At 39.6% G+C, this 12472-nt stretch overlaps 1 protein-coding gene across 2 annotated transcripts; it reads left to right on the top strand.

Moving 5' to 3' along the window:
- The first annotated feature begins 1477 nt into the window (after positions 1–1477).
- On the top strand, positions 1478–12091 carry atxn7l3a (ataxin 7 like 3a). Of its 2 annotated transcripts, none has more exons than XM_046035504.1 (14): positions 1478–1725; positions 2276–2318; positions 2427–2526; positions 2662–2794; positions 2901–3072; positions 3175–3272; positions 3371–3393; positions 3498–3543; positions 5810–5847; positions 5959–6027; positions 6138–6181; positions 6806–6877; positions 8649–8785; positions 8873–12091. In XM_046035504.1, exons 3-14 carry the CDS (start codon positions 2476–2478, stop codon positions 9076–9078), a joined length of 1089 nt encoding a protein of 362 aa, XP_045891460.1. In that variant the 5' UTR covers positions 1478–1725; positions 2276–2318; positions 2427–2475; the 3' UTR covers positions 9079–12091. The 2 variants fall into 2 exon arrangements, with proteins under 2 accessions (XP_045891460.1, XP_045891465.1); XM_046035509.1 differs by having other exon boundaries at positions 1485–1536.
- Positions 12092–12472: the final 381 nt, after the last annotated feature.

Genomic DNA, 12472 nt, shown 5'->3' with positions numbered 1-12472 from the left:
AACTTACTTGTATTCCACCACTTGATCAGTGGAATTACATTTACTCAATAAGTATATTTAAGTATAATTTTGAGGAATTTGTATTTTACTTGATGATCCATTTTATATTACTTTATACTTCTACTCCACTACATTTCAGAAGGAAATACTGTACATTTTACACCATTACATTTATCTGACAGCTACAGTTTTCTAGTCACTTTTAAGATTCAGATTTTACAAACAAAACATATGATCAGTCTATATGATATGATAATTATGGATTAAAATACACCACCTTCACCAGCTGTGATATTAAAATGCTGCTTGTGTGTTAATACATCAGTAATAATATTTAAATAAACATCATTGGCCGGATTTAAAACAATGTTGAGATTTCAAATCGGAATGAAGTCGATGATCTTTCAGAGTCGTGCACAGAGAACAACCTACTTCTCGACATCAGCAAAACCAAGGAGCTGAGACTAAATTCCTGTGCCAAGTTCTCGTCAACTTTTACAGAGGAGCAATAGAAAGTATCCTGACTAGAAACATCACTGCCATGGGATGGGCACGGTCCAGGACCGGAGGGCTCTGCAGCAGGTGATTAAAACTGCTCAGAAGATCATATTGGTGAGGTGCCTAGCCCAAAGGATTTTTTAAATTAGCCCAAAGGATATTAAAGAACAGTACCCACCCCAGCCACACCCTGTTCACCCTCCGCTGTGAAAAGATATAGAAGTTTCTGCCGTTGCACCACAAGATTGCAGAGCAAATTCATCCTCAGCACTGCTACTTGGTTTGTTTTTTGTTTATTATTCCATGGTTGTTTTTGTATACCATATTTTTATAAGCTGCTATGTAGCAGTAGGGAGTTACAAATCACATTTCACTTTGCAACCTGTTGTAATGTGACCATTAAACCTAGTTGTACCCTGAAATATGATATAGATCAGTGAATGGAAGTGAAACAATATTAAATTATTTATCACAAGAATTCCACATAGACGATGGATGGATGGATGGATGGATGGATGGACGTCCTGGAATAGCCTACGTGTGTGATTTGGTTAAATACAGTAGTATTCAATGCCTTAGACCTTTATTTAATGTATTTGGTGTAGTCTAATGTTATGTCAAATAGCAATATTAGTTATCTTGAGTGTCTGTGGGGTCAAATAACATAACCACGATCTCATATGCATCCAGGAGTTGAGCAAAACTAAGCAAGTAAAGTAAGGGTGGGTCTGAGGGAAGGCCCACAGTCTCAGATTTTTAAAACCCCTGATTTAGGTGATTATATTACACTGTCAAAGGGGTCATAGCCCAGCAAGTACATTTGAAACATTAGGTACATTTTGATCTAGTTTTACTTAAAAGTGCATGTTACTAAAGTAAAATATATGAGTACTTCTTCCACCACTGGTAGTGCTTTTCATGAGAAACATATCGACTTCGGAAGGAAGGCTTTTATTTTTAAGGTTGAAACCGGAAGTCCGTGGTTTTGTTTTCATGTTTGGTCCTCCGCCGTTGGCCTCCTCGGTGTCAAGCAAACGGGTTTGTATCGTTAATTTAATCGACACCTGCGACAACAAACCATTTAAACGAGGATTTAGTTTTACCCACGACAAAAGGATGGGCGTAGCGGAACACCTGGCTTCTTGTTAACGTATTTTGCGCGGACTGACACGGTGATGTTGGCTCCATCTGATAAACTGGTTCAGGTTGAGTTTTCTGTGTGACAGGGTAAGAGGAAACAGTTTTCGCTGATATTAAAAACAAAACATCATTAGGCTACATTGTATCGCAGTATTTGGCATCAGTGTGCATCAAACGCCTTTTCTTCATGTCAAATTAACTGATACCAGGACTAGCTAGTACATGCTAACACTTCAAAGTGATGTTAGTTGACGTTTAAACAGTGTTGAGTTTGCTAACAACTGTCATTACCTGCATTTATATTGTCGCTGTATTTGTTTTCCAATAAACGTTAGCAAGACGTTGGCGAGGCTGTTTAGATGGGTGTTTTATGTTTATAAATGAGCTATTATTGCAGTGTTTATAGTATAAATAAAGACGCATCTTGCCTCAGTTAACCACACCTGACGCATTAATAAATAGAAACCCTAACAACATCTGGTGTTTCTGGTATTAAATAAATGTTAATCTTGATATTACTGTAACTAATATGTCCAGGTTTGGGTTTTGAAGGGAATGTATGTTTCCTGCGGTGTTTTATTTTAGAAAAACGCATGACCTCACCTGTCAATTTAATGTGTTTTCTTCTCTTCAACAGAATGAATACATATCTGCAACAAGCGTTGATAGCTATTTTAAAAGTAAGTATTATGCAGTTTCAGTCAAAAACTGCACCCTAGCTGACAGATTGGTATTGTCATTCTTTTAATCTGTTGACCATGCTGACCTTTTTCTGTCAATATCCTCAGGTCAGCATCTCATTGCCTTGCTATCAAGATTTCCCATACAGATTTTCAAATGAAAATGGAGGATATGCCCCTGTCAGGCCCAGACAACACCAAGCTGGAGGTGAGTGAATGTATATAATTTGTATTTCTTCCTTTAACTGTCACCGATAGACAGATGTTATGTCTTTCATATGTTTTTATCTGGCATCCAGTGTGTATTTGGCTTTAAGTTATCTTGACATGTTTCTTGTAATAGGCCTTGGTCCATGACATCTACTCTGAGCTGGTGGAAGATGCCTGTTTGGGCCTGTGTTTTGAGGTACATCGTGCTGTGAAACAGGGCTATTTCTTCTTGGATGAAACAGACCAAGACAGCATGAAGGAATTTGGTTGGTGCCATGGTTTCTAGTTTGTTCTGGGGCATTTGCCTTTCTCATTTCTTTGGTGTGTGTTGCCTACACAGTACGTCCCTTTTATTTAAAATTACATTTCCAGAAATTGTCGATCAGCCAGGAGTGGATATATTTGGCCAAGTGTACAATCAGTGGAAAAACAAAGAGTGTGAATGCCCGAACTGCAAAAGATTAATAGCCGCTTCTCGCTTCGCCCCGCACTTGGAGAAATGTCTCGGCATGGGACGCAACAGCAGTCGCATCGCCAACCGCAGGTCGGTCAGTGAAGGTGATTCAGGACTGACATCTCGTATTAATCCAAAATGGGTATGAACATATGATCAGTTTTTTGTTTTGATTTTTTTACACTTTAACAGGCTAGCCAGCAATAATAACATGAGCAAATCAGAGAGTGATCAGGAAGACAACGATGACCTTAATGATAATGACTGGTCGTATGGGGCAGAAAAAAAAGGTGAGCATTATAAAGTAGTTTCACTTAAGAAAGAATAATTAAGGAAAGCTCCAGATTGTTTCCACTTAATAAACAAACTTCTTATTTCCATGTTACAGCCAAGAAAAGGAAGTCAGATAAGGTATTTTTGCATTTGTTTTTCCCTTTGCAGGTGATATTACGGTACATTTTATGTATGTTTTAATAATGGAGGTAAATCTAATCTGAATGATTTTCTTTGTGCAGAATCAAAATTCCCCAAGAAGATCCAAATCTATCAAACATAAAAATGGTGAGTCAATTTGGTATTCGGTTTCTAGTGTAGTGGTGAAGTTTTGGTTCATGCACCTTTCTGAATGTGGTGTAAATACAGTATGTCACAAAAGTGAGTACACCCCTCACATTTGTCTCTTTCCATGTGACCGCACTGAAGAAATGACACTTTGCTACAATGTAAATTAGTGAGTATACAGCTTCTATAACCGTGTACATTTGCAGTCCCCTCACACAGCCATTAATGTCTAAACCGCTGGCAACAAAGTGAGTACACCCCTAAGAGAAAATGTCCAAATTGGGCCCAAAGTGTCAATGTTTTGTGTGGCCACCATTATTTTCCAGCACTGCCTTAACCCTCTTGGGCATGAAGTTCACCAGAGCTTCACAAGTTGCCACTGGAGTCCACTTCCACTCCTTCATGACGACATCATAGAGCTGGTAGATGTTAGAGACCGTGCGCTCCTCCACCTTCGGTTTAAGGATGCCCCACAGATGCTCAATAGAGTTTAGGTCTGGAGACATGCTTGGCCAGTCCATCACCTTTACCTTCAGCTTCTTTAGCAAGGCAGTGGACGTCTTGGAGGTGTGTTTGGGGTCTTTATCATGTTGGAATACTGCCCTGCGGCACAGTCTCCAAAGGGAGAGGATCGTGCTCTGCTTCAGTATGTCACAGTATATGTTGGCATTCATGGTTCCCTCAATGAACTGTAGCTCCCCAGTGCCGGCAGCTCTCATGCAGCCCCAGACCACGACACTCCCACCACCATGCTTGACTGGAGGCGAGACACACTTGTCTTTGTACTCATCTGAACCAAATAAGTTTACCTTGGTCTCATCAGACCACAGTAATCCATGTCCTTAGTCTGCTTGTCTTCAGCAAACTGTTTGCGGGGTTTCTTGTGTATCATCTTTAGAAGAGGCTTCCTTTTGGGACGACAGCCACGCAGACCAATTTGATGCAGTGTGCGGCGTATGTTCTGAGCACTGACCTACCTGATCTACCTCCCCTTCAGCCTCTGCTGCAGGGCTGGCAGCACTCATACGTCTATTTTCTCCTGAAGACCAACCTCAGGCTAGACGCTGAGCACTTGCACTGAACTTCTTTGGTCGACCGTGCCGAGACCTGTTCTGAGTGGAACCTGTCCTGTTGAATCGCTGTATGGCCTTGGCCACCGTTCTGCAGCTCAGTTTCAGGGTCTTGGCAATCTTCTTATAGCCTAGGTCATCTTTATGTATAGCAACCATTCTTTTTCAAGATCCTCAGAGTTATTTGCCATGAGGTGCCATGTTGAACTTCCATTGACCAGTATGAGGGAATGTGAGAGCGATAACACCAAATTTAACACAACTGCTCCCCATTCACACCTGAGACCTTGTAACACTAACGAGTCACATGACACCAGGGAGGGAAAATGGCAAATTGGGCCCAATATGGACTTTTTCACTTAGGGGTGCACTTTTGTTGCCAGCGGTTTAGACATTAATGGCTGTGTGATGTGCTAATTTGAGGGGACATCAAATTTACACTGTTATACAACATGTACACTCACTACTTTACATTGTAGCAAAGTGTCATTTCTTCAGTGTTGTCACATAGAAAGATATAATCAAATATTTACAAATATTGTGAGGGGTGTACTCACTTTTGTGAGATACTGTATGACTCTGGACATGCTGCTGCATGTTTTTTCCCAAGCATCGTGTTGCAGATCAGGATGTTCTGTGCACGCAGTGTCTTTGATCACAGGAGGTGGAATGTGGACACCTGCTGTCTAACACCACAGTGTAGTGTGGAGAGTTTATGCAAGCGAAAGGTTCACCTTTTCTCCTCATCCAGGGTCAAAATGCCAGCACAATATAATGTTACACAAAGCAACTTTTCAGCCACATTTTGGGGATTTTATGCAAGTCACAGTTGCACTTTAGGAACAAAACAAATGGTTTGATAATTATGTGCAATGTTTAGTTTTTTTATTACTGGTTTGCACCTGTGTGATGAAAATACATGTGCTGTTAAGTAAAAGGAAAAGTTATGCAGACAGAAACGACAGTTTGTGGTTTTACCAGTGGGTTCACGGAGAAAGCTCTTGCAGGAGTTTCTATTTACAAGGGAGGAGCAAATAATATATCTGATGAGCTAAAATCATCTGCCAAGGGACTGTTTGTCTTTTGACTAAGACGCTCCAATTATATTAATGTTATATATATATATTATATTAATGACGTTTTAATGGTTTTAAAAGTTTCTGTGGCATAAATAAAGATGTTTTGTTCATTTCCAGGCGAGCTTGGGAGCAGCGTCAGTTCAGAGCCTTACAAGGTGAAAATTCCTCCTTTTGTTCATGTTGCCTGCAAGACCACAATGTTTGTTTTGTATTGTACAGTGCAACATACAGATGGTGGTTCTTTGTCTGTCTGTCTTTCATTTCAGTACAACTATAACACTGGCATCAGTTATGAAACTTTAGGCCCTGATGAAGTCAGATCCCTTTTAACAACGGTGAGCAGCTCGCATGACTGTGCTCAAGCATGTCAATCTTTCCACGTTTGTCAGGACCATTTTTACTCTCTCATTTTAATGAAACATTGAAATACTGTTTGTTTCTACAGCAATGTGGGGTGATCTCCGAGCACACCAAGAAGATGTGTACCAGGTAAATGCTGTATAATCCACTGGCACATAGTCGATCTCAGGGGAAAACATTTACCTGCTTTTGTGGTGCTAATATCTGGGACAATGCATTATAGTTTAAGGTACAGTAACACCTGGACATGTGAGGGTGTTGACATGTTATGAGGTCAGTGTCTTTATGTCCCTCAGTTTGTTCCCTCAGTGTAACTAAATCAATAAGAAATGCTTTCTGAAAATGAATCTGGAAACATGATCAGTTTCATCTGCGTATTTCTGAAAATGATCATGTATGTATGTTGGGACTAACTCGGGTACACAAGTGGCAACTCATAGTATTGCATTGTTTTAAAATTTGTCTGGACAAGTGATTGAATTGTTTTTCTCCCCAAAATTAAACGCCAAATTCTGCAAAGAACAACAGTAATTGCACAGATATTTTTAATAAGAGCATGGTGGACCCTGTCAGTGACCCGCCAACATTTCATAACCTTTAACATCTCATTGCTGCTCTGCCTCACCTGATTGGTCATTGATTGTGTCCGCAGCAGTCCGTCCCGCCTCCCTCACTCCCTGTGGCTGTATATATGCAGGCAGGGCGATGCGGCCATCAGTCAGGGATGTATAATGCCACCTTGTGTCCCACCAGGTCTCAGCGATGTCCCCAGCACACGGACGAACAGAGGAGGGCCGTCAGGGTGTTCCTCCTGGGGCCGTCCGCGTGAGTCTGCCCTGTCCCCTTCCTTACCCCTCCTCACCCACCCACAAGTGTACTTAACAAAAGCCATGTTTGAATGAGTGATGTGGCCCTCATGGTGAAGGTGTTTGCTGATTCAGTTCACTGTTTTCTGATCAGGTTGCAGAACAATGCTGCTCTTCAGTGTTGTGAATACTCTGGTACAGTTCTGCGATCAACAGCTCTTTGACAGACTTGTGACTATCCTCTAAGCGACGTGTTAATGCAAGAGTACACCACAGCTGAAGGGGAACTGAGTATTCTGTGACGATTTATCATTAATTATAACGCTCATACATTACCTCCAGGGTTTTTCCAGGCACATATTGGGTTTCTGCGGAGGAGCAGTTGTGCATGTCAGCATGTGACATAATTTATCCCTGCATTATTAGTGCAAGCAATTTATGGCACTTACAAATGTAATTTGTAATAATGTAAAGGAAGTTTTTCCTTGCCTCTGTCGCCTAGTGCTTGCTCTTGGTGGGAACTGTTGGGCTTTCTTTAAATATCATCACAGAGTACGGTCTAGACCTGCTCTTTTATGAAAAGCGCTGTGAGATAACTGTTGTTGTGATTTGGCGCTATATAAATAAAATTGAATTGAATTGAATTGAATTTACAACAACAAAACCCACATTATGTTTCAAGCTTTAGAAAATGTTGCTCAGTATTCAATCATAAGTTTAGATAATCACATGTGATGACAAATTGCAATACACAGTCTTATCAAGAACATCATGAACGTTGTAACATTTAGCAGTTGGCAGACTTTGTCCTACTAAAGTAAATAACACTGACGTTCTCCATAAGCGACCCGGTTGTCCAATAGCAAAAGGAAATCAAATGTGATGACATATCAAACTGCTTTATCAAAGTCACTGTATGACAAAAAAGACTATGTATGACAAAACAACAATCTTTTCTAACTGAATTTAATACATAACCATAACAATGTCCATATATATGGTGGCATTGTCTGGTTCCACTTAAACAGAATCATTGTCTTAAAGATGAGAGAACACAGGAACACTCATATTGGCCTGAGACACACTCAAATGAGTATCAGGCCACCCTAAAAGTGTAATAATTGAAGTTGGTTTTAATGATTTAGTCAAAGTTGGATTTCAAAAGATTGTGTAATTGCAGACAAGCCAGAACAGATGTAAAATGAGTAGCCGGTTCCTTTTTGTATCGCTCACATGTGGGATCAAGATCTGCACTAATCTTACATGGTCCTTCACATTGCCTTCACAATCTATCGAAATTCTTTATGGTGCTACCAGCCATGAGGAAAAAGGTCTGCTGTGTGGAGCGAGCACTAAGAAATAGTAATAAAAGTCCTCTTGCACACATACACAAAGATGTTCTCATCATGTACAGTAATATAGATTCACAGTAGAAACCATCCAGAGATCCAGCAAAAGTGTTTAATAAAGAGGTACTTTATTACCATTCAGAATAGGAGAGTGATTGAAAACGCAAGTAGTTGAGGAGCTTTTGATGAAAAATGGCAAGTATAAATGTCAGATAGTCAGAAGCCTCATCGTCTGATAATTGATGAGTCACTGGTACTCTGTGCTGTAGAGATTATATTAATCTTTCTGCTCCTTAACTATTTCTTGACTGCATTTAGCATACCAATTATATAAGAAATATATAGACATTTTTATTACTGTGGGGTCAAACGGAGTTGGATTTCTTGAGTTTTGTCCTCACCAGTCTAACCGGATGCATCTGTGTGTGTTTCATGCAATAGGCCATCGCTGCCTGATGCAGACGCTGTGGTGGAGAGCAACAGCTTTGACATTCCAGATGGACAGACCCTGATGAGCCGCCTGCAGTGGGAAGACTCCCCTGATATTTCACCCACCGACTCTGCCTCATCTAAAGCCAGTAAGGAAGTAATATGCGTTACACTGAAAGTTATTTTTTGATAAAATGTAAAGACAGTTGTTTGATAATTTTCTGTCCTTCTCACAGGCACCAACCATTCAGATTCTAGGAAGCCCAAGAAAAAGAAGAGGACGTCTCTTGGTTTGAACAGTGGAGGAGGAGGAGGAGGAGGTCTTACCGGAGGAGGCAGCAGCAGCAGCAGCTGTCAGAGTAACATCAGCCTATCAGCCAAGAAAAAGAGGCCAAAACTCTCAGCACCTTCTATTTCCAGTATTTATGATGACTTAAACTAGCTTCAGACCAGCTCTTGCCTCATTGTTAGATCCCTCCTTTCATACCTACATTTAAATAACCTGATCAGGATGGGATGAAACTTGACTTAGGAGTGCTTATTCATTTAGCCTTGTTAAGTTCAGCAATTTAATGAACATTTCTCTTTCTGTATTATGAACACTGTTCTAAAAAAAATTTAGTATCTCCAGGAACATATTGTGAAAAACAATGTACACCTTCTGCTCATTGTAGTCATGTCAGACAGTTCGGTCTACACAGACAGCTCACAAGTTGTAAATGCAGTGACGCCTGAATCAGACAGCGTGTCACTGTTATTCTATATGGTCAAAAGTATGTGGACACACATGAACATAACCCCAATACATAATTGTTGAACATGCCATTCCAGAGTTTGCAGTTGGGACTCTGGGGACTTGTTATGTTTAAAAAGGAAGCGGCCTTTCTCAAACTGTTGACACAACATTATAAGCACACTATTAGCTAAAGGATCATTGCATGCTGTAGAATTAAGATTACTTTTAATTGGAACTAAGGGGCATATCGCCAACCATGAAACAGTCCCAGACTTTAAGTATACAAAGATATATAGACTGGGGGTGTCTACCATACCATACATTCTTGACCATATGGTTTAAGCAGCTCTAGGATTTGTCTGAAATGACACCGCCACAACAGTCTTGTTTCTGATGTTCAGCTCAAGTCGAGTTTTTTTCAAAGTCACAAATTAAAACTGGGCTGTACGATACAATAGGAATAACGTGAATTTTATTTTATGGTGGAAAGACACCATGAATGGCCTTTTTCACAACAGCTATTTTGACATGACATTGCAGCAAAAAACACAGGTGTCATTAATATTATTAAGGGCTTCACTCCATTTAGTTTTCCTAATTATAGGGCCCTGTCACTGTGAGCATGCCTGCTCACTAACTGACCGTTAACTTAAATGAAACATGGCCTTTAATAACAGAATTTTTTGCACCTGTGCCTTACGTGCTGTGACAAGTCAAAATATCTGCTGTAAAAAGGAATTTAGTATGCTTTTATAATTTATTCATCCTATTTTGGAAGTTAAATGCAAACATATCTCAGAAATTACTACTTTGAAGTTAAAGACTTACTTTTATTTTTTGTTATAGTCAGAAAATATTTTTTGTTGGCTCCAGACTTTTTCGTCAAAGCATGGAAAGGTTCAAGTCTTACATTTGGCTTTATGAAACCTTCAGGTACTCTGTCATTGTTGGCGATCCTGTGGCCTGTCGATCATTTAACTTGGTTTTGAGTAGATGCGTGAGCTTCAACTGCTTTCAGTTCGACACTTGACACACTGGTTTACTGGAGTACTTATCAGTGGCTTTTTAATTCTCGCATTGTATTGCACAGTTGTGTGTGAGTGCCTCTGTATGCTGACTTGCATTTAGTCACTTTTTCGTGTAGTGTGTGTGTATGTGTATGTGTGTGTGTGTCTGTGTGTAATCATATTTTCATAAAACTATGCATCCTATAATGTGACATTTTTGTGAAAGTATGTGTGCCATTTTAAATATTTAACTTTTTTGTTTACATTAACAATATATTTAAGTTCACTACCTATGAAGTGATACTGTGTGTATATATGTGTATTATTTGTGTGTAAATGCAGATTTTTGGTATTTGATGAGCCAGTAGGCTTTTGGGGCACATGTGTACAGTACATGTATGTATGACTCACATTGTGCTGATGGAAAAGTAATCATGAATCCAACTTAACTTTCTTTCCGTGTCGTGTCTTGTGTAGTTTCAGCTAATAGAAAACATCATACGTTAAAGGGTAACTAATGTATTTTTCAACCTGGAGCTTATTTTCCCATATTTATGTGTCTGTGACTAATTCGTCCAACATTTTTTGAAATTGGTCCAGTATTGAGCCAGCGCGCTGCAGTCGGTAGCAGCAACACGGTTGCAGCATAATCCTTGCAATAGCACCTTGAGATTTGCTTCAGATGTAAAGTGCATTACAAATAAAATATATTATTATTGCGCTTGGTCAATGTACGTCCACTGAAGTGCTTGTTTTTGCCACTGACAGTCAACTTTGTGGAAAGGATCCCCATTTCTTTTTGCGCAGTTGCCCGCAAGAATTAAATTGCAGCCCGGTTTCACTGCTGCCGACTGCAGCATGCTCACTCAATACTGGAGCAATTTGAAAAAAATTTTCTTAATTAGTCCTACAGACACAAAAACATGGGAAGTAAGGGTTCAGGTTGGATAATGCTTTTAAAAAGTTACCCTTTAAGTAGATTGGTGCTGCAGTTCTGCTTGTCATTCATGATCATGAGTGACAAGTGCCTCTTGTAAGCCTATAACCAACAATGTCAAATGTAAAAGTTGTAAGATATATAATACATGCTTCAGAGGTCGGATGCACTATATCACTAATCTTGTACTTCACAGTTTGTTTTTTCTTATAAATTGGCTTTATAAATGTGAACTGTACTGTTACAGTTATTATCATAACTGGGTGCATAGTCAGGACATGGCTATTAAAACTGAAGGACTGAAAATTATTGGGGGGTAGAGGAGCTCAGAAAAGGAGGGGTTAAGGTGCCAGTGTACTCCATCAGAAGTGCTTGTCGGATGGTTGTATAGCTTCAAAAACCCCCTTCCCCAATACTTTTTCTCAAATCTGTTTCTGTCCAGGTGTGTAGTGACTTTGAACATGCACTTTTGAATCTTTTCCAGTAAAGTCTTAAATAAACTGTTATTGAGATATTTTGGTTGGTATGATTAGATTCTTAAGCCACCTTTTGTGGATAAAGCTAGCAGCTGATGTTCTCTTGTGGCTCTCTTGTGTATCTGTGTGCAGTACGAGTGCAAAATATGAATGCAATGGTGTGGGTTTTCAATACATCATGAACAAGCACAAATCTGTGGATGTGTGAATGACTGTTGTACATGATGTGATACATAAATTGCTTGTCTTCACTGTCATGCTTAAAGTGTCTGTATATAAATAAACACGAATGCTACCTAGAGGCTCACTTCTTTATAATAATAATAATAATCCTTATTTGTAGAGCACTTTTCAAAAACAAGTTACAAAGTGCTTTAACAAGTGTAAAAAAAAAAAAAAAAAAAAAAAAAGATAAGAGTATGAAAATTTAATATAAAATTAGTAAAATACAATAAAATAAAAGGGATAAAATAAAGTCAAATAAGATCGGGAAAAGCTCTCCTATAAAAGTATGTTTTAAGAAGGGACTTAAAAGAGTTCACTGACTCAGCCGACCTGATTTCCTCGGGCAGGCTGTTCCAGAGCCTCGGGGCCCTGACAGCAAACGCTCTGTCCCCTTTAGTTTTCAGTCGAGACTCTGGAACAGACAACAGACCTCTGCCCGAGGATCTCAAGGTACG

The sequence above is a fragment of the Micropterus dolomieu genome, linkage group LG02 (assembly GCF_021292245.1).
Source record: "Micropterus dolomieu isolate WLL.071019.BEF.003 ecotype Adirondacks linkage group LG02, ASM2129224v1, whole genome shotgun sequence".
Taxonomy (NCBI): domain Eukaryota; kingdom Metazoa; phylum Chordata; class Actinopteri; order Centrarchiformes; family Centrarchidae; genus Micropterus; species Micropterus dolomieu.
The sequence above is the reverse complement of the archived record's forward strand: the minus strand, read 5'-3'. Positions and strand labels throughout refer to the sequence as shown.

Bases quoted from the DNA above. Each gene is read 5' to 3' on its own strand.
- atxn7l3a (XM_046035504.1), top strand. From the start codon at position 2,476: ATGAAAATGGAGGATATGCCCCTGTCAGGCCCAGACAACACCAAGCTG. The intron at 6,028-6,137 runs GTGAGCAGCTCG...TTGTTTCTACAG, and splicing joins TCAGATCCCTTTTAACAACG to CAATGTGGGGTGATCTCCGA. The intron at 8,786-8,872 runs GTAAGGAAGTAA...TCCTTCTCACAG, and splicing joins CTCTGCCTCATCTAAAGCCA to GCACCAACCATTCAGATTCT.